Genomic DNA, 22,988 nt, shown 5'->3' with positions numbered 1-22,988 from the left:
TAAAGACTTCATTCAGTCTGAGTCCTAGGGGTACATTTAAAAGCAAATCCACCCCAGAGACCTCAGGAATTTTTTTTTTGTTTTCGGTTTTATTTGCATTTGAGGTACACAATGCTTTGTATAGTAGTGCATTCAATGTACATTTTAATCCCTGTTTCAACTATATTTGTATATTTGTCTTCAATCCAAATATACTGAAAATGGATGGCCAACATAATAAAACACAGAAATCATAAGTATCTGAACATTACCATACTGTGGTCAGGAAATAATGCCTTAAAGACAAGCAAACCAACTTAGTACAAAGATCATTAATATATCCTTTACTCTACATTTCTAATCCCAGGAGACACTAGTTTATAGAGGGATTTGCATGGAAACCAGTCTGAAGCAAGAATACTGTGACATGAAGAAACTCCCATTATCCACAAGTTTAGTCACTCAAAGTACAAACAGAGCTGGGACTCTGTGGTGGCCATGTTTCTGCAAATACCATACGTAGGCAAAATATAAACATTTCATTGAAATGTTTTGACAGTAATCAATAAATTGTATTATCAAGGAGAATATTGACTGTTGATCTGGGAAGAAGTATGGATAATTAAATTGCTGCCCCACATAAATTTCACTGAGTGATTTAAAATGTTTTAAATTTCTTGAAAAAGTGCCGTTTTGCCAACTTTCCTGAGAAATGCGAATACGTGGCAATGTTAGATTATAAGAACTTTCAGATTTTTTTTAAAGAAATCAGAGGGTGACAACATGTTCCCTTTGTTACTGCTGAACAAAGAAAATATAAGTCTAGTGGCCTCCAAGTGATAAATGTATGGCAACTTTCATGGAGTATGCATGAGGTGAAAACAGTCATCAAATGAAAAAAAAAATTCAAAATGGTAAAGCAAAGAAAAAAAAAAAAAAAGACTGAACAATTTCCCAAACTGTTTTACGGAAATGCTGTGCCACACAATAACAAGAAATAATCTGGGGATCCCTGGGTGGCACAGCGGTTTAGCGCCTGCCTTTGGCCCAGGGCGCGATCCTGGAGACCCGGGATCGAATCCCACGTCGGGCTCCCGGTGCATGGAGCCTGCTTCTCCCTCTGCCTGTGTATCTGCCTCATCATAAATAAATAAAAATTAAAAAAAAGAAAAAAGAAAAAGAAATAATCTGTACTCAAATATCAGGGAATTTTGGCAAATTCAAAGGGCTCCTAGGGACTTAATATAAGCAACATGAAATGTGACTACTCAAGACAAAGTTAAACCTTTCTCCAACTTCTCACTTTGTTCATGACACAACCTGTGCAATTTTCTCTGCAATACCAAGTCTGGGAATGATTCAGTGCTTTAAGAGGAATCTTTTCAATAAAACATCTCAACAGCATTACTTTCCTTCAAAATTCAGGGAAAATATGCTAATTTACAAGAAATGTGACTAGATATACAAGAAAGGATATGATATTATATGAAATACTTTATCTGAGGCAGTGATACCAGAGGATTTTTTTTTTTTTTTTTTGGTCAATGAATACCATCACTGATGCCCCCATGGTGATATCCTCAGAGATTAGAATTATAAATGTGAATTTAACCCATAATTATATGCATTCAATACAAATGTGATCCATACTCCACTAGCAATAATCCTTACAGGGGTTTTCCAAAGCTGTCTTCTGACATTAACTTGCAAAACCTAAGGTATACAAGAGAAATGCAATTGCAATATAGCAGTGCAATAAAACCGTATTGATGGATAAGGCTGAGATGGGCTGAGAAAATACTAAAGCAGCAAAGAGAGAGATTCTTCTGTGCAGAAATTCCTTCTCTGAGGAATAAGTTCCAAATTTCTGAGGAAGGAAAGCACTGTGGGATCAGATCAACTGCTGGAAAAACTCTAAAAGGGGCAGAAAGGACTACCTAGAAGCAGAGACAGGCAACTACTGGTAACATAAAACTCAGAATTCTCTTAGTGAAGCATCACTACGTAATTGCTGTTATACAGAAGGCAATAATCTTGCATTTTTAGCCCTGGAACCACCAAGAATAAAATTTTAATATACTACATAGTTTATGAATTGTACATAGGAAGCACTACTATGGTGTCCCAATACAATATTATACACGAACAGTTTTCTGCCTTTACTACCCAGTGTCTATGCTATTAGCAAGCTCCTCTATTTGCTTATGTTGAATCTATTAATAAATATTTTTAAATACTCGCTTATGTTGCCTGCAGTAGGATAATAAGGTAGCACTTACTTTGCTTCATAAGTTGAACAGCTAAAGTTGGACAGTTGGAACACATCAGAGAAAACATGCGAACCACCATTATAAACATCCCAGAACTTAAAATGGGTGGAGTCACTACCAAGAGTTGTTGAACATTCGTAAGCAGATCTTTGGAGGCAACCTGCTGGAGTAAATTCTTTGAAAACAGAAGAAAAAAGATACCATTACATTGTGATTCAACAACTGAACAATCTCATAATATACAAAAGATTAAATGCTTACCTCCTCATGTTGGAAGTTGTCCACTAGACGTGCAAAACAAAGGCAAGTGCTTTCAACTGACTTTTTGTCCTGTTTTTTTTAATAGAAGAAAAAGTTTATTAATATAAAATTTAACACTGTCTTACATCACTACCTTATTTTCTTACTAAACCCAAACTGCTTAAGGCTGGCTCATTAGATGTAAGCCTTGAAAACCCAATGACTTTAAGCAAGGTACAATGAGAAAGATCATGAATTCAAAGAAAAGAGAATCATACAGAGAGAACTTCTCTCCTCTTTCAAGACCCCAATAAATAAGAACAAATATACAGAAAAGGAACAACTTTTATGCTTCTGTAATTTCAATACCTAACCACAAATTATAATAAACATAAACATCACTCTAAAAAAGCATTCCCCATAGAAATGTTTAAAACAGGCATACCCAAAAAAGTTGGAAATAGTTCAGTATACGAGTGTGAACCAGAGGTTTACTGATTATGTGAGAAACTAGGTGTCAATTTGCTATATTCACTATACAAACAATTTAGAAATACTATTACAGTGGCCTTGTCAAGAAAAAATATGAAATACTCTTATAAGAATGGAAAGAACAATTTAACGGCTTAACAAGTGTTTTGATAAGTGTTCTTTTTTTTCCTAATTGATAAATGAGTTTCAGATATAAAAACCAGACTGGCTTGATAAAAATTTGAATGATTCTGGTATCATAAAACTTGTATACCTTCAGTATCAGCACTTAAGTCTAGAAAGAGTGCTACAAATAACATGCCCACATATTTAACTTCTGATTCTGATTTTTTTTCCCAAAATAAGATACTGAAATCACAGCTAACTAAATAATGTATTTCTAGCCCCAATAAGCACAGGTTATCTCAGCTTACTAATTTTTTTAATTGTATTTACTTAGGGGGGAGAGAGAGAAAGAGAGAAAGAGAGAGAGAGAGAGAGAGAGAGAGAGAGGGAGGGAGGGAGGGAGGGAGGGAGGGAGGGTTGAGGAGCAGAGGGAAAGGGAGAAGCAGAGTCTCTGCTGAGCAAGGAGCCCGATGCAGGACCCCAAGACCTGAGCCAAAGGCAGGTGTTTGACCCACTATGCCACCCTAGGGACCCTCAGTTTACCAATTTTTTAATATTCGATAAACAAACAATGAATGGCAAGACTTATATCTTGATCATCTTAGAAGCCAAACATTTTAGAGTGACTCAGTCTTTCTCTCTCTTATGTAAATTCCCTACTTAACATATCCTGTACCAAATTTTCCAAAGATTTTAAACACACTTTGAAAACGGTTACTTAAAGTCTGATTTCTAGAGGTGCCTGGGTGGCTCAATTGGTTAAGCACCCAACTCTTGATCAAAGCTCAGGTCATGATCTCAGAGTCAGGAGATAAGGCACTGTGTCAGGGCTCCTGCTCACCATGGAGTCTGCTTGAGATTCTCTCTCGGCCTCTGCCCCTCCCACTGCTCACGCTCAAGCTCTCTCTCTTTCTCTCAAAATAAGTAAAATTGTTAAGAGTCTGATTTCTAAAAATCTTTTTAGCGATAATATTTTAAAACATAAAAGAAAATTCAACTTCTCTACTACAATGAGGCTTAACTCCTTGTCCTCCACACCAGCATCTGGGAGCCCTGCTTCTTGTTCTTTGAAATCACCAAGTCTGCCAATTCTATCTCCTAAATAACTGCTCCTGCTTTTCACCCTCAGCCAGCCACATTCTGCATAGTGTCATCTCACCTTGGATCTCGACCCATATCTTCCTAGTCTTTCCTGCAGAACCCAATGCCCTTTAGAAGAGATGATCTCTCCGAAAGAAAACTCTGATCGTATCACATAGTAAACACTCAATGTTTGCAGAAATAGCAAACTCGACCCCTTAAAGTCAAAATACATGAAGATATCAAACATATGAAATGCTTTCATTGGGTAAATCCATCAAAGTATATAAAATAACCTAATATGATATATGACTAGAAAAGACAGAGGAAAAAAACATGGATCAGAGTATTTCCAATTTATATATCCATTTGGAAGATTTAAAGCCCTAGATGAAACTGGAATTTTAGAAACCACAGTAAAAATGTTTGATGGCATATTTAATAGGTTCATGTTTTACCTGATGGGTTAGCCTTTGGGTAAGCAACGGGAGGGAATCTGCCACAAAATGAAATTCATCTGGCGTGATACTCTGGCAGCAATTGGCTGCAATTGCTAGTGCATTTCTTTGGGCATTTATGCTGAAGAATTCTAGATACAGCAAGCAGTCTGCCAAACCACCCTAAAATATAGGAAACTGTTAAAGTGAAGAAATACCCTTCTAACAGCAATTAAAAAAAAAAAGTACTACAAAATCTAGCACATCACTTTGGAAACACCATGTATACCTTACAGAGATTGCAATCTAGGAGCTAGCACAAATGTGGATCTAAAATCCAACTTGAAATGAAATATAGCCCTTAGGTAGCCACACTTACCGCCTGTAGAATGGCTTTACTGTGTCTGCGTGATAACATCTCCAAGGCAGTCAGGGCCTGCTCTGCGACATCAATACACTGAATAACTTGCAGCTGGGAACATAAAAATAGGTAACTTAAGGCCATCATTAAAGTGCTTTTCCAGGCGCTTATCTTCTACATGAATAAACACAGTATCTTCTCTAATTTCCATGCATCTATACATTGCCTCGAACATGAAACCCACCATAGGAAACTAGTGATTTATGAGCTTAAGCTGTAATGGTCAATATAGTTTCGTTCCAACTACTTTGCTCTGTTTTAAGACACAGAAAATAGGTGTTATATAGAGAATGAACTAAATCCAATTAGGTAACTTTCAATCTTTATAATAAATGGGTTGTTTTATATAACAAATTTTTAAATTCACATTTTATACTTTATACTATATTCCAAAGTTATTGGATAATGCAACCTTTGTTATGCATTTAAGAAAAATGGCCCTTAAAAACACACCAAAAACACGACCTACCATGGACCATATGAAAAAAATCTCCTTTCTCCACTGACTCACGTTATGACTTTAAGCAAAGTACTTTGTCTCAGCCTTCTCAGCTGTAAAATGGGTATAAACTGCTATCAACCTCACAGGGATACTTTCTAGAAATGAAATTATTTTAATCAAGTGCTTTAAGTTCTTCTCTGATTTTATATTCATGTGGTTAAATGTTGTTAAAAATTATAAAACTGAAATGATTCTAAAAAATGCTTACCTAGCATCAACTTTAAACTACTGGTCTTCTAAACACAAAATTATTTTTCTGGAATCTTGGCTTAAAAAACATACTTTGACTAGATAACAGATCTTTAAAAGTCTTTTAAGTTGGCCTTACAATTCAATGTACTACTTTAGATTTCAGAAGTCAAAGAGTCCTCAACTTGATTCCCCTATGCCCATTTTTCAAACAAGCTGAGCAAAAGCAGAATTACCTTTTCTAAAAAGACAGGAATTGCATCTACTACAACAGCAGATGACCGAGGAAGTGCTTCCATCATGTATGTTAAGGCTCGACAAGCATGGTTCATCTAAAAAACAAGATAGCACTTTTACTCAGTAAGAACCCACTTTAAATTTGGGGCATTTAAAAAAATATACGATATACTTACAATATCGAAATTATGCTCCATCTGCAGTAATGTTATCTGTTTAAAAAGGAAAAAAAAAGATGATAACGAACTATTAGAAGTGATCTCCATTCTAAGCAAAAAGTCCTGGAGGAATGGTTTCTTCCTCTATATCAAGTAAAATGGCAAGTATTAATCAGAACCTTACTCATATGAAAATAAAATCAAGATAAAACTAGCATACATACACAAGAAATGATAATATTAAGTATGGCATGATGCACAGACTATAGCTCTGACTTGGGAACTTTGCTAAATAATCATCACCTCTTATCATCCAGGTCAGAAAATGAGCCTTCCTGTTGCTTATACCCAATTGTTCTGGTACTTTCAAGCCTCCTATCACATGCCTGTTAATGGGCATCGATAAATACTTCGTACCTAAAACAAACAGACCAGCCATACATTGGCATTTGTTAACAACTGTCAGTACAGATTCAAGTACCAATGTTTCAACTCCTGTGAATAAGCTTCTCTACAATGAGCTAAACACCATTTAACTCAGCTATAAAGGTCTAAAGCACAATACTGATCACTTCAGAAACTAATTATGCACTAATTGAAACCCAAATTAATATTATTCTACAAATGCATGAGTGAGTCTAAATATCTGATTTATTTTAGTTTCTCTTGTGGACAAGACCTTAAGCAGATTTCAGCCAGGTTTTTCAAAGGCAGGAATGCAAAACTGCTACAGGTATATTTATGTACTCCACTCTCCTGAAGCAGCCAAAGCTACTCAAGAAATTTCCTATTTGGAGAAGCAATCATTCACTGTCTTCTAGTTCAATGGAAAATTTTAAATGAATTTAAGCTATAATGTACCCTTCAAATAAATGTATCTAATAACAAAAAGCATATATTCAAATATTCATTTGAATTATTCATTCATTACTCATTTAATGGGAGTGCCTTCAGGCTCTGAATTATGCTGGGTAAAGTATATCTACATACTAGAGGTCCTGATCATTTTTTTGTTGTTGTTGTTAACACATACACACACGTGCGCACATGCTCTGTCATTTGAGGTTCAATGGAACTCAAATCACCTACAACCTATTGTTTGAAATACCTACTGTAGACTGAAAGGGGTTGTGTCATGTTAATAGAAAAAATAAAAAGTTCTCCAATTCTTAAGACGAAATGAACCTTCTAAGACCATGTTTGGGAAGAACTGCTATAATAAGATTCCTTATCGAGGAGCCTCAGTGCCCATCGAAAGATGAGTGGATAAAGAAGATGTGGTTTATGTATACAATGGAATATTCCTCAGCCATTAGAAATGACAAATACCCACCATTTGCTTCAACGTGGATGGAACTGGAGGGTATTATGCTGAGTGAAATAAGGCAATCGGAGAAGGACAAACATTATATGGTCTCATTCATTTGGAGAATATAAATAATAGTGAAAGGGAATAGAAGGGAAGGGAGAAGAAATGTGTGGGAAATATCAGAAAGGGAGACAGAACATAAAGACTCCTAACTCTGGGAAACGAACTAGGGGTGGTGGAAGGGGAGGAGGGCAGGGAGTGGGGGAGAATGGGTGACGGGCACTGAGGGGGACACTTGACGGGATGAGCACTGGGTGTTATTCTGTATGTTGGCAAATTGAACACCAATAAAAAATAAATTTATTATTTAAAAAAAAAGATTCCTTATCAACAAAAAAGACTATGCTCACCCAAGTGAATGATGATGGATGGGTATATAGTCATAATATTCAATTCTGATTAAAAGATAAATCTGGCCAATTCATTAACAACAGTCAGTATTAATGCCAGGAGCTGCCTTATGCAGGTCTATTAAGTACTTAAATCTAATCAACAGCCAGCAAATTAAACAAATTAGATTATGTGTAAACATTTGTGCTTAGATTTAATAGCATCTTTACTCAACTAATAAAAACTGCATTTTAGTACAAACCAAGTTCTTTGTTTTTTTTAATAAACAATAACACAAGAACAACACTAGATGGTTTAATTCACAATACAAAACCAGTTATGTGGGTAAGGAGTAGGGTGTGAATATTAACATAGGCAAAGTGTAAAAATACAACAACAAGTACCACTTTCATGAAACGTGTGGAAAGCAACATGCCAGTCCTTATTAGAGTGGAACTGGTAATATTTCTGGCATGGCAAAAAGTGAAAAATCTGACACATCCTTTCTCATCCCCAGCCACAGCTGAGCCATCCAGTAGGAACAGACAAAATAAAGACTGTGCCACCTTGTGTTTCAACGAGCTTCGGTCAACTGTCTCCACAATTTGATAATGGGATCAAATAAAACAATATGATGTATCAAACATATTTTTGTCAACTTTATTTAATACAAAGACTTAATGTGATATTTGTTTTAAATTTCCAAGGTAAAATATGCTGTGAGTATATTCATGATGTTTATTCTAATCTTTCGTTGGAATTTCACTCAGACTTAAATCTTAATTTTCAATTATAGCCAATTTCTTGAACTAAGAAAACTACCAAGCTGCTATTTAAGACTTATTGTGCTCAGGGGCCTACATTTAAGAGTGGCAATTTCTCCTCCTGTTGTTTTCCCATTAAAAAGCTTAAGCAAGCAATCAAGATGTTAATAAATTCTAAACATCAACTCACAACTGTTTTGAAAAATCACTAAAAGGGTCTTTTGTTGTTGTGTCTTTATTTTTGCTTAACATAAAACCTAAGCTGGAAGGATTCACGTGGTATTATGGCTTGAATGCTCTGCCACTGCACACAATTACCAAACACAAAACTTTTGTAGCCCACAAAGCCAATCTACAAGTGAGAGCTGCTTATTATTGCCCATTTATCACCAGTTTAAAAGAGAAGGCAAGTAAATTTTGGCATAGTAAGTCTAGGTATTACCTGATGGGGCAAAAACTTCTAAGTTTAAAACACATCACTTTAAATATCAAGAGGTAGTAGTTAAGAAAGTTTATGAATTCATTATTAGCAATCATTGACAAGACTGAATTCATTATTAGCAAGATTGACAGACAAGCATGAAGTAAAAGCACAAAGCCACGTTCTACTTATCTCAGTTTTAACCGTATAAATAGTAATCATGCTTTCAGCAACATTCAGAGAACTGAGGTAAAATGAGGCGGAAACTCTCTTACCAAAGCTGGAACGACACTCTTGACCGGAAACCCTCCCAGCGTCTCCTCATTTCCCATAACCAATAACTGACACATTTCAATAACTGCCTGGAGTTGCTGGCTTTCATCACTTGCTTGTAGTCCTTGCAGAAGCTGCTGGGCCTTAGAGCCTTTGGGGGTGGGGGAGGCAGAGAAAGAAACGTTACTTTTAAACACTTAAGGAAATTATTACTCGGTTTAAGGTGTGACTATATGCTAGCTGGCTGCTTATGTTTCAATCTCAGTGAAAGGCTAGGTCTATACCAGGGTTAAGACAGGCTGCTGATAATTCAAGACCAAATAAAATTGGTTGGATTTATCCTCCCTTAAAGGATCTCACAGTATATACAGATTTTCGTCTTTTTTCTTTTAAAATGAGACAAGCTGATTGGCTCATATAAGCTAAAAGAAAAAAAAATATCCGTAAGACTAATAGGAATTATTACCTTTGACAGAGTTACTTTTATTATTTCGACTGAGCAAAACTTTGCTGCAGTAATATAACCTGTTCAACAGTGAGGACCAGTCTTCAAAGGAAATCCACATACCCTTGAAGACCTGCTCAGAATAAATGGAATCCTGACAGTGGAAGGGCAAGAAAAATAAAAACCAATACAGCAATGCACCTAACAAAAAAGAAAGGAGAAGATGGAAGTTTTTCTAAAAACAGCAAAAGACTGGCCTTTTCACAATCTCTCATTCTCTGTGCAGATGCTGCTCTCAGAATATGAGATAGCACTTCTACTTTTTTAAGGCTCAAATTTGTTGTCTGAACAACTAAAAAACATTAAGATTCAACTCCAACAGGGAAGACTGCTGTCAGTGATCTGGATAAAATACTCCAAATTAAGGACATAAACGTGTTTCAAATTTTCATGAACACCTTCCTTCTTGAAGCCATGATCAACTCAATTAATGCTTACCAAATTACAGCTGATGCTACTTTCAAGTCGTTTCTCTTCCTACACCTTTTTAGGCTGTCTGTGTATGGGATTTTTCCACTCCCATGTCCTTAACTACTGAAACACCTTAGAAATGCCACACATTTAGGAACTGCCAATGAATGTGGAATTCATATGAAAACCAAAGGGTTTTTTTTGTTTTGTTTTGTTTTTTCAATTAAGTAAGAGTCATCTTCCTGGATGGCACAGCTTTCCAAAGAGACACATAGTGATTCTTACAAGATTTATTTTTTTTTGTTATTTAAGACTGTGGCTAATGAATTGCCTGACTACTACCACCTACCTACCTTTATCATAACCAAGAGTCAATCCAAAAATATATTTCAAGAAAATCAAGTTCAGATGGCTACCATCTTTAAAATTTTTCAAACTAATAGCAGTTCCACTTAAAGCAGGCTTATCATTCTGTGTTGAAATGTGAAAGGCAAAAAGAAAGGGAAAGTAAACTGAACACAAACAATCCTCAGTTGCTTCTATATTTGCTTTTAAAGAATGAAATAGTTCATATATTCTATTAGCACAACCATCTAAGAAAGGAAAAACTGACAAATGCAACTGGATATTTATAAACACTGAGGCTGGCAATTTTAGGACACAGATCATGTCAGCATGATCAAAATCATCATCAATACCACTGAACCTTTGAGATGTTCCTAAAGAGATCTTAAACCAAACTGAAAATGACAATAAAAAGCTAAAGTTGTGGGATCCCTGGGTGGCACAGTGGTTTAGCGCCTGCCTTTGGCCCAGGGCACGATCCTGGAGACCCGGGATCAAATCCCACGTCGGGCTCCCGGTGCATGGAGCCTGCTTCTCCCTCTGCCTATGTCTCTGCCTCTCTCTCTCTCTCTCTCTCTCACTGTGTGCCTATCATAAGTAAATAAAATAAAAAAAAAAAAGCTAAAGTCGTAATTTACACTCTGATTACTTTTGGTTCTAAAACCACTTTGTACTCTTAAAGACTACTAAGGAGCCCCAAAGCACCTTTGCCTATAGGGTTTCTATTTACTTGTATTTATAAATGTGTCTGGGACTAAGAGAAAAACTTTAAATACTTGATTAATTCACCACATATTAATATAAATAAAATTTTTGTGAAAAATCACTATATTTTTTAAAACAAAACATTTCTGGGATGCCTAGGTGGTTCATTTGATTAAGCATGTGCCTTTGGCTCAGGTCATGACCCCAAGGTCCTGAGACCTAGCCCCACAGAGGGCTCTTTGCTCAGGAGGGAACCTGCTTCTCCCCGATTGTGCACTCTCAATCTCACTCTGACAAATAACCTTAAAAAAAAAAAAAAACAACTCAGAGATGAAAAGCGCTGTAATTTTATTGTTGTTGCAAGTCGTTTAAATGTTTAAATGTCAGGCTTTATTAAAGAAAAACAGCAATATGACCACCTCTGGATCTACTCCCAATCTACAGCAACATTATTTGAGATGAAGAACTTGGAAAACACTGACCCCGCTTTTTCACAAGGACTATTAAAAAGACATACTTACTGGTAAAGACAATAAAGTTAGTAACTTTGTTTATCAAGGGCATCCTTATGTAAAAATGAAATTATTTTTACTAGGAGCATTTATTTAGCACTGAAGAATACAATGACTACTACTACAGTTTGGAACCACTGCTTTGATTCTTTAAAAAAAGTAACAACAGTTTTACCCACCACAGCTTTTGCAACATCAACAAAGTTCAAACATCAACAATGTAGAAAATGAAAAACCTTAGTTAGCATTTACCACTATAGTTTTGACCAATGGATTCAAAGTTAGGGTTTCAGGAACCCCAGAGAAGCCACAGACCACACTATGAGAACCACTATCACAGATCAAGGGTTGATAGGCAAACATTTTCTTTAAAGAACCAGAGAGTAAATATTTTGGGTTTTGCAAGCCATAGGGTCTCTGTTGTGACTATTTAAACCTACTACAAAAGCAGAAGACAGTAAATACATAAACAGGCATGGCGGTATTCCAATAAAGCTATTTGTAAACACTACAATTTGATTTCATTTAACTTTCACATCTCAAAAAATTTTTTCAGCCTTTTAAGAAGTATAAAAATCATTTTTAGTTCACAGGCTCTATAAAATGAACCAGGAGACTAATTTGGCCCTTGGGCAGGAGTTTGCCAACTGCTGATATGAATAGGAGAGAGAAACCACAGCACTTTAGGGAGTCATAGGAAGCTGATTTTTCTGATTGAATTGGTCCCACCAGACATTGGCTGTGAAGAGGGCCGGCACTGAATCATAAGTTTTGATAAAACAGAACAAAACCTTACACAGTTTTGTGGTACTCAGAAGACAAAGTCCCTACAGAGGGAGGAGGCCTGCCTCAAACACACACAGCAAGTGGGTTCTAACCCAAGACATCTGTGACATTTTCAAACTGCATAATGAATACAGTCCAAGTAGACAGAGACTTGCAAGGTCCTCAATCAAAACCCTAGGAGGATCACAACATACAAACAGGGATGAGCCAGAGGTCAAATGAGTCACACAAAACTTGCAATTCTGATCAAAACAAGCTAAGCCCTAACTAGAACAAACTGATCAGCTTCTAACTCTTTATGTTTCAATACAAAAAAAGGGGAAACAACTTTACAGTAGAAAATATTATTTAGGGTCTCTTCAAGTTCTTTTATACAAAATGTCTATGACACAACAACTACCAGATATATGAAAAATGTGACTAATGTAAGAAAGGGGCGCCTAGGTGGCTCAGTTGCTTAAGTGCCTGTCTCTTGCTATCAGCTCAGGTCATGATCTCAGCATTGTGTGATCAAGCTCCTTGCCCTGTTCCACACTCAGGAGTCGGCTTGAGGATTTCTCTCCCTCTCCCTCTGCCCATACCCCCACCGGCATGCATGCTGTCTCTAAAATAAACCATCTTAGGAAAAAAAGAGACAGAGAGAGAGAAATAGAAGCAGATCAACACCATTAGAATTAGAAAACTATTTTATAACCATGATTAATACACTACAAATATAACCAAAGATCGACAAATGGGTAAGTATGTAAAAAATTTCATCAGAAAACTGGAATCCAAAAGACAAATTAAGTAACTCTCCAGAACTAGAAAAACGTATCTGAAATTAAAACCTCATTGGTGGATTTACCAAGAGACTGAAGATGACAGCAGAAAAAAGAATTAGTAAAAGCTGAAAAACTGACCAGTTAAAGTTCTCAAAATAGACCCCCCACCCAAAAAAAAAAAAAAAAACCAGCCAGAGAAATAATCTGGATGAAGCCCAAAGTTTGAACATGTATGACCTTGATACTCCCAGAGGGAAAGGAAGAATATTTGAAGAGCTAAGGAGAAAAGAGAACACTTCATGAGATAATGGCCAAGATTTTCCCAAAACTGATTGAAGGTATCAAACTCACAGACTCAAATAGTCAGCAAAACCTAAGCAAATGAAAAATAAAAAGTCATTAGGCCTAATATTAAATTAAAAATAATAATTTGAAAAAGCAAAATTTTTTGCGAGAAAGCTATGAAAGAGTTTCCACAATGCGTGCAGAGCAGAGCCCAATGAAGGGCTCCATTCTCATGACCCTGAGATCATGACCTGAGCCGAAATCAAGAGTCGGACACTTAACCAACTGAGCCACCCACACACCCCCAAAAAGCAAATCTTAAAAGAAGCCAGAGGAAAAAAGACATTGCCTTGAAAAGGCGCCAATAAGACTTTTAAACAGCAACTATGGAAACCAGAAGACATTACAAAAAGCTAAATGAGAATTTTATATTGTGAAGAAAATATCTTTTCGAAATTAAGGCAAATCAAGGACTTCTCAAAAGCAGAAAAAAAATCATTACTATCACTCATTCACCACAGAAAAAAAGTTCTTCAGACTGAAGGGGAAACAACTCTATAATTAGAAGAGAAAAACTGCAGAAGGAATTAAAGAGCACTGAAAATGGGATGTGTATGTGGGCAAAGGAATATGGATGATCTAAACCAACAATTAGGTCTTATTGTGTGTATAACACGTGTATAAGTAAAACAAATTAAAACAATAGCAAAAAGGATGACAGGAGTGAAGCTGTTGTACAGTTCTTACACTGGTTAGGATGTTATAAAATACTGATATACAGTAGGCTATAGTAAACCACGGACATGCATTAAGATCTCTACAGTAACTACTAACAGAAGTCTACAGGGATATAGAACCAAAAAGTTAGCAAAAGAAAAAAATAATACCATAATGTCTGTTACATATGAGTAGAAGAAATACAAGATGGTACAATTCCAAAAGAGAATGACTTACAACAATCTATCCTAAAGATAACACTAGAAAAAATATGAAAAGCTTTGTTTTACTGCAGCATAACCAAGACTGGAAATAACCTGAATGTCCAACAGGGACATGCTAAATAAACTGTGCATCCCTGCAGTGGAGCACTATGGCAGCTTTACAAAAGGAATACGGAATCTCCTCTCTGTCTCTATGCAGCAGCTATAGAAAGTGAACACCAAGATACCATTTAAAGGCATCCTAAACTGTATAAAGTTTACTACTCTGCTCTTAAAAAGGCAGTGTGGAATATATATGAATTTGTTTTTGTTCTCTTATGTAAATAACAGAGTAATAAGCCATAAAATTAACAATGGTTATTTGTGTGGGAGGAGGGAGCACAGGGTAAAGGGAACAGCAAAAGAAGAGAAGACTTCTCTAAATATATCTTATTTGCAGATTTGACTTTTTTAAACCATGTAAACACCCCATAAGATAAGATTGAAGCTAAAATGTAAAAGCAATTTCTCTAAATTAAAACCAAATCAAGCAAATGAACCAAACCAACTCAACAGCCTGAATAAAGAGAATCATTTAAAAGGACTTTATTTTTTTCCTTTTGATTTTATTTATTTATTTATTTGAAAGAGAGAAAGAGTACACAAGCCAAAGAAGAGGCAAAGGAAGAGGGAGAAGCAAACTTCCCACTGAGCAGGGAGCCTGAGGCAGCACTTGATCCCAGGACCCTGGGATCCTGACCTGAGCTGAAGGCGAATGCTTAACTGACTGAGCCACCCAGGTGTTCCTCAAATACTTTAAAACACAAAAACACGACCACAAAATAAGTCTCCCAAAACACCAACAAAAACTGTTGAAAACTTAACTCTCAGTAGCATTACTTTGAAAGCTGGAATTTTATATTGTAAGAGAAAGCAAGTAAGTGACTATGTTATTATCATTGGAAAGTGGAATTTTGGCACAGGAGAAAGAAGATACAAGATAAAGGTAAATAAAAACCTTGCAGCCCTCAATTTGAAATGGAATTAAAAGGCAGAACTCATGAATTTTATTCTAAAAGATAAAATACAAGTATTCCCTACGTTTGTTCATTACAAATGTCTAATAACAATGATCACCTTAGAGGTACCTGGGTAGCTCAGTCAGTTAAACATCCAGGCTCTCGGTTTCAACTCAGGTCATGATCTCACAGTTGTGGGACTGAGTCCCACATCCGGCTCTGCTCTTAATGCAGAGTCGGCTTCAGAGACTTTAGATTCTTTCTCCCTCTGTGCCTGCTCTCCCCTCCTCCTCAAATAAATAAATAAAATCTAAATAATAGTCATAATCCCAGTAGCAATGGGTACACCTAGACCCTAGACTATGGGCTCTAAATTTTATTTCGTATGAAAGTAATCAGGATGTTCTCTGAGAAAAATCCCAAAGTGGGGTGTTTGAGCCTGGTATCTCAGAAAGAGAGGAAGTTCTCAAAAGCTACTGGGATCATGGGTGTCTGGGTGGCTCAGTTGGCTGAGCGTCTAATTCAGTTCAAGTCATGGTTCCAGGGTAGGAAGTCTGCTTCTCCCTCTTCCTCAGCCCCTCCTCCAGCTCGTGCTGTCTCTCCCTCACTCTCTTCCTCAAATAAATAAATAACATCTTTAAAAAAAACTACTGGGGGTTATAAGAAAGATTCAAAAGACAACCCCAAAAAGATGCCATCATCCAATGATAGGACAATTTAATCATCAACAATCACTGAAATGTCTGAAGATTTGTCTCCACTTGACAGTGATATTTAAAAACAATAATGAGGGGATCCCTGGGTGGCTCAGCGGTTTAGCGCCTGCCTTTGACCCAGGGCGCGATCCTGGAGTCCCAAGATCGAGTCCCCAATTGGGCTCCCGACATGGAGCCTGCTTCTCCCTCTGCCTGTGTCTCTGCCTCTATCATGAATAAATAAAAAAAATTTTTTTAAATCTTTAAAAAATAAAAACAATAATGGCCCTTTGGAGGATACAAAAACCAACTAAATTTTCCAAACTGGTAAGTAATGGTTCGAAGAAATACCAGTTATTTTCCTGTGTAACAAAACAGAAGGGAGATATTCTTAAATTTATTTCTACTAAATTACTGCTTTCATTTCTAACAAATGAAGGCTGGTCATTAGATGTGAAGTACTGTCATTTCATAATCCCTGTCATTTAGGCACTGAGTTTTGATGGCTTACGAGATCATTAGACTTTATGCATTTCCTAGGATTAGAACACATTACCACTTTTGCTTAGTCTTTCCTCATCAAGGGAATAAAGAATCAAACTTGAATCCGAAAAAGCTCCAAGATCTAACCAACAGTTTATAAAGAAGTACATTTATGACATTTGAAAGAAGGAAACTTGACACTATTGTACAGCTATTATTAAAGAAATTACTAGTGTACTTTTCAGGTATGATAATGGTAAGGGGGGGGAGTTGTGTTTTAAATGGGCATTATTTTCAGCTACATGATGAAATGTTTATAGATAATATTACATAATCTCGTGAGATTCATTTCCAATGGTGGGAGGACGGATGCAGATTAAGGGTAAAGAGACAAAGAATGGCCATGCAGTAGGCATCACTGAACTGGGTTCCAGGCATGGTGGGTATAACACCGTTTTCTACTCTGGTTCTAGTCTGTATGGGCTCATATTGATTTCATGTGCAATGGTCAACCCTCCATTTGAATATTTTAATGTCAATAGTCTTAACAAGTTTTCTTCACAGCCTTAACCAAGAAATAAAGAAATGGTAAAATCTCTCTCAAGACACCCCCCCCCAAAAAAAACCTAAAGAAACATTAACTGATAGCAATGTATAGATCCTATTTTATTTTGATCCTGATTCAAATTAAGTGAAAATTTTAAATGGATTTAGCTCGAGAGGCCTAGAACATTTGCACTTCAGACAGACACCTAAAAAAATAAACAGACACCTAGTAAAAGTAAGGATCCCTCTTAATATAACCACAGTACTGTCTAAAATTTTTGGTCCTTATATTTACCAATACAATGACATGCAAATGAAATGATGCCTAAGACTGCCTTAAAAATAATCTTGGGGAAAAAATAATAATCTTGGGAGTGGGGTAAGTGAGGATATAACTGAAACATCAGCTGCTTTGGGTTGATAATTGTGGATGGGTTCATGGAGGTTATTACTCTACTACTCTCTCAACTTCTGCATATATTTAATCTTTTTCATAATACGTATCATGTCATTCCCTGTTCTTAAGTCCTTCCATGGTTCCTGAGTACAGTTATTGGGTTAAACCCCATGCTTGTGGGCAGCCCAGGTGGCTCAGCGGTTTAGCGCCACCTTCAGCCCAGGGACTGATCCCGGGCACCAGGGATTGAGTCCCACTTCGGGCTCCCCGCATGGAGCCTGCTTCTTCCTCTGCCTGTGTCTCTGCCACTCTCTCTCTCAGTGTCTCTCATGAATAAAATAAATAAAACCTTTAAAAAAAATAAACCCCTGCTTGCTGCCAGCCTGCCAAGCCCTACATGACCTAGTGAGTCTCGACCCCTCTCAGACTAATCAGCTACAAATTCACTTTCCACCGGTCCCTCGTGCTATTTCTCCAACACGCCAAGTTAATTTCCACCTCTGGTGATACATGTCCTCTTCCCTCAGACCTGTACTCGGCTGGTTCCTCACTTCATTTGGGAATCCACAAATTCACCCTGCCTCAGAGAAAGGGTCCTCTAACCAGCCTAACTACACCCCCTCACAAGCCAACCTACATCCGTGCTTTATTTTCCTCCACTGCACTAATTCTACCTGAAATTTTTCTGTAGGAAAATTGTCTTTACTGCCGGGGTCACCCTCTAGCATGGAAGCTCCATGTGGGAAACAACTCTGTATTATGCTGTTCATGACTCAGGACAATCCTAGTACCTAATAAATGACACTAAGTAAGAATTCTCCTTCAAGGGTTCATGAGAACTCTGCAACAGGGTATGATATCTGAGAGCGGAGTGTCACGGCAGCAAAAGGAAAACCAAACCAAACATACCAGCTGCTTCTTAAATTTCCTGTCAAATGCTAAGGCCAGAAACTTGAAAAGGACTTAAGTATAAATACACATATGTGAGCATATGTGCTCACACATACTCACTGCATTATGTTTGGAAAAAAACAAAGAATTTTGAGTATTTGATGGAAAATTATATGAGCACATATTAGTAAGGTCAGAGTTAACAGACTTCAGTTACCACCTTAGAAATGTTGAAATTAATTAAGATTAAAGTCTAAAAAAAAATAAAGTCTAAAAATAGCCTGATTATATGGAAACATTATCAATGGAGTTATTAAAAAAATGTTTAAATGTAAAGTTTGTTTAAGGAAGCTAAAGATAGTATTCTATACCAGAAAGAATTTAACTGGATTTGTAATTATGCAAAAGTTATTCTTGTTACAAACTGCCACTTCGAGTCACTGTTTTGTCTACCATATATGACAAGATCTCTGGATTATAATATGTTAATTTGATTAAATGAGTCTAGTGACTGGTAATTCTGCTGAGAAATCTTTTCTGTCCGGCTCATGCTACAACTGACTGTCTTATGGATTAAAACTTTATTATGCCACAAAAAATTCAAGATTCAAATCTATGCAAATCATGCAATCAGATGCTATAATATAATCAATGTAATCATCTGAGATTCTTTACTTTGCTGGAGTTAAACAAAGATTCAATCGACATAAACTCGGGATGATTTTCTAATGACTCCAATTCGGCAATCAAAAAAAAAAAGAAAGTGGGATCCCTGGGTGGCGCAGCGGTTTAGCGCCTGCCTTTGGCCCAGGGCACGATCCTGGAGACCCAGGATCGAATCCCACGTCGGGCTCCCGGTGCATGGAGCCTGCTTCTCCCTCTGCCTATGTTTCTGCCTCTCTCTCTCTCTCTGTGACTATCATAAATAAATAAAAATTAAAAATATATATATATTAAAAAAAAGTTTAAAAAAAAAAAGTACAGAAGTACAGAAGAACCTGGAGTTACTGCGTTTAAAAGCAAGAATGAAAAAAAAATAAAAAATGAAAGCAAGAATGTACACAAACCCTATTTTTAATAAACAGGTTAAAGTTCATGAAAACCTCCTCATATGAAAGCCTCTTACAGCATAGATAAAGATTAAAGACAGCACTCACCTAATTACTAAACGTTTGAGGGGAGGGCAAATTTAAGAGTATTCACTTACTAGCTCCGCTTCCAATTGTTCTATGGAAAAGTTGTGACATCCGAGGACCGAGAGGGCCAAACAGATGAGGAGGAAGACCCCTGGCCTCTAACAAAGCTAAAGAGAAAAGAAAAGCATGGAGAACAGTTGAATTGTAAATGCAGTTCATCTTATATAAAACTTTCAAGCAACTGATTCATCTCACATGACTGATTTAGATACTTTCCATTTTTAACTTTAAGAGAAACTACATTAAACTTTCAAGATCACTCTTAGATATTAATTAATATAAGTCACAACACCCATGGCCAGCTCCAAGGCATGTTAAGGTTTTATGGAGATGGTAAATATCAGTGTCAGAGGGAACTGTATCAAATGATCCACCACAGTAAGTATTTATTTTGATGAAATTATAGGTTAAGTGCCCTTATGTTGCTTTCCTTCTGATGATATCATTTCCCAATCAGATGTGGTCATAAGATCTTCTAAAAACATATGTAAAATTATTTTTATCAGGTATAAAAGGTGAGAAAAAATGTGTTCACAAGACTTCTAGTCAAGAAGAGATTGCTGTGAGCCTTACACTGAGGATCTATCATAGAAACCAACAGTCTGAAGACAATAAAAATACAGAATATAAGGCTGCTTTTTAAAAAGCACATCATTAAAATACCTGGTATTTAGGTATACCCTTTCATTTTAAAATAGATAATCAAGAACACAAAAGAACACAGCAAAAACACCCCACTGGGATGCACTGTTATTAGGTACCAGAGAACAACATATTAAGTTATCACCTTTTCAAGACCTTAAAGTATTACCAGCTATACAAGCAACCATAATAGAACATTTTACAAACATATAAAATACATATATAAGATTCTGTCTAAATAGTTTAAGAGCAAGACAGATCATCTTCCAAATCCAAATAATCATAAATAAGCAGCTTTTTTTGGAAGTACACACATTGCTAGAGCATGTTTAAATGAGCTTATCTAAATTAATTTCAAGAAAGAAGAGAAGTCATAGACAGCCTCTGATAATGGTTTCTTGTAAGCTCATTAACTGTCTTTACCTTGTAGTCGTCCCATCTCAGAATCATCGGATTCACTCTCCCCAGAGGTGGTCATGCCCACAGCCCCTGCAACAGAACTAGAGGCTTCAAAGGGGGGAGAAAAAAGAAGGTAAGGGTTAGGAGAGGAACATTCAAACTCCTTAGGTCTGGTTTATCTTTAAAAAAAAAAAGAGCAGAGTACTATAGACAGACTACTGCGAATAAAGGCAATTAAGTGTGTCTGCATGTTGCACTCAGGTGTTCCAGATTTCATCCTGTTGCTTCTGTGAATGAAAGGATGGCTCAATTATCTCAGTGTTCAACAGGCATAAAAACACAATCTTGTCCATCCATGGCTTTGACAGATTTCTCATGTCTCTGAAATTGTTCATAAATTAAGTCTTGTCTTAAACTCAACTACCAAAAGTCCACGCAGATCACACTGTCAAAACCACTGTGAGGTTTACTGGACAGGCAATTAGTCACAAACAGAACAGAGAGCAAAACTGGTATCTGGGGGAAACGTCGTGGACAGATGTGGGTCTTCTTCAGCCTGCCTTTACTTCGGGGCTGTGGTCTTGACACAATTACTTCCACGTTTTCTCTCAGAGCAGGCAGATTGTACCATTTCCAGGACAAAATATTGAAGATACACAGTTCCAACTAGCAGCAAAGCACTAAAGTACAAAGTAGAGGAAAACTAGGATGTCAAAGCAAGCACTGAAAAACAGAGTTGGATTTAGAAGGATTCTACAAACCAAAGAGCTAGCCTGACCAACAATTCAGCTTAAGCAAAGGGAAGGTGATTCTATCAGGAATATGAAAGACCAAACTATATTCCTCCAGAACGAGCAGTTTTACTGTTACTCCTTGGTTTCTGTTGAGTCGTTAAGCGTGTTTTCTGTACAATTAACCTGTGTTATGACCAGATTATCCACAATACCCTAAGCCCTGCACACTCACCAGATGACACGTCAGTCCAGAACAATGTTCATTGTTTAAAGTACATGGATAACATGTGAATTTACAGGGCTATTCTCAAGAGATGCTAATATACGAGCCACCAACTCTATATTTTCTTAAGGGTTTTCGTCACCCTTAAGCACTCATCAAGCACTTTCTATGATTCACTGAGATTTCAAAAAAATTCATAGAAAAATGTATGGTTTAAGAACAGGAGTCAGCAAACTATGGCCCATGAGCCAAATTCAATCCAGCACATCATTTTGTAAATAACATTTTATTGAAAAACAGCCAAACTCACTGTATTACATATTATCTGTGGCTGCTTTCATGCTACAACCACAGAGCTAGATAGTTCCAAAAGAGCATGTATAAAGCCTAACACGTCAACTATCTGGCCCTTTACAGGAAATGTTAGCACCCCCTGGTTTATAGTTACAGGTGAACCAGAAATGCTAATATTAAAGCGTATCAGAGTTTAACAAAATCCACACTTCTGGAGGGGAGCTGGTGGAAAGAGTAAATGCACTCTAGAATGCTATACGAGGCATTTACGAACCATCTGCAGGCTGTGTCTATTTGTTTCCTTACAAACACATGGGGAGGCAATGTAAGCTTTTCCATATGTGTGAGGTAACTGTGGCCTGTGACTTTGAGGGTACTTGCCCAAAGTCAGACTGCTACCCACAGATCAGAGACATGACCGCAGGAGGTTATACTCTAGTACTGTACGCTATTCGCCCCTTAAATATGTCCTTCACTACTCATTTTTCATTCCAGTACAGCTGCTTCTATTAAACAGAAAGCTTAACAAATAACTGTTATTAAGGTTCGAATCATGACTGAATTTGTTAAAGTGACTCTTAAACTTGCTTTTAAACTCTTCCAATTATGTGCAGGGCAAATACAGCTTTTAACAAATGAAGTAGTTTTTGTTTTGTTTTGTTTTGTTTTAAGCACCCTCTGGGCAGCCCAGGTGGCTCAGCGGTTTAGCGCCACCTTCAGCCCGGGGCATGATCCTGGAGACAAGGGATCAAGTCCTACGTCGGGTTCCCTGTATGGAGCCTGCTGCTCCCTCTGCCGGTGTCTCTGCCTCTGCTACTTTCTCTCTTTCTCTCTCTCTCTCTCGAATAAAGAAAATCTTTTTTAAAAAAATAAAATAAAATAGAGCATCCTCTGGCAACACATCTTTTTTAAGAAAAACAACGTCAGTAAAAATTCACTTGGGAAGGTGATTTTTTTGTTTGTTTGTTT

General features: G+C 36.9%; 1 protein-coding gene across 17 annotated transcripts in view; it reads right to left on the bottom strand.

Moving 5' to 3' along the window:
• TRIP12 (thyroid hormone receptor interactor 12) overlaps positions 1-22,988 on the bottom strand; it is a 148,043-nt gene that overhangs the window by 41,064 nt on the left and 83,991 nt on the right. For all 17 annotated transcript variants that reach the window (XM_055300376.1, XM_055300377.1, XM_055300372.1 and 14 more), the window contains 9 exons: positions 20,793-20,876; positions 19,739-19,834; positions 9,270-9,418; positions 6,129-6,164; positions 5,952-6,047; positions 4,983-5,075; positions 4,625-4,786; positions 2,511-2,579; positions 2,259-2,424 (listed from right to left, as the gene is read on the bottom strand). In XM_055300376.1, coding sequence (XP_055156351.1) covers positions 2,259-2,424; positions 2,511-2,579; positions 4,625-4,786; positions 4,983-5,075; positions 5,952-6,047; positions 6,129-6,164; positions 9,270-9,418; positions 19,739-19,834; positions 20,793-20,876 — 951 coding nt within the window. The remainder of the gene's footprint in view (positions 1-2,258; positions 2,425-2,510; positions 2,580-4,624; positions 4,787-4,982; positions 5,076-5,951; positions 6,048-6,128; positions 6,165-9,269; positions 9,419-19,738; positions 19,835-20,792; positions 20,877-22,988) is intronic.

The sequence above is a fragment of the Nyctereutes procyonoides genome, unplaced genomic scaffold (assembly GCF_905146905.1).
Source record: "Nyctereutes procyonoides isolate TBG_1078 unplaced genomic scaffold, NYPRO_anot_genome, whole genome shotgun sequence".
NCBI lineage: Eukaryota > Metazoa > Chordata > Mammalia > Carnivora > Canidae > Nyctereutes > Nyctereutes procyonoides.
This window is presented reverse-complemented; position numbering and strand designations above follow the sequence as displayed.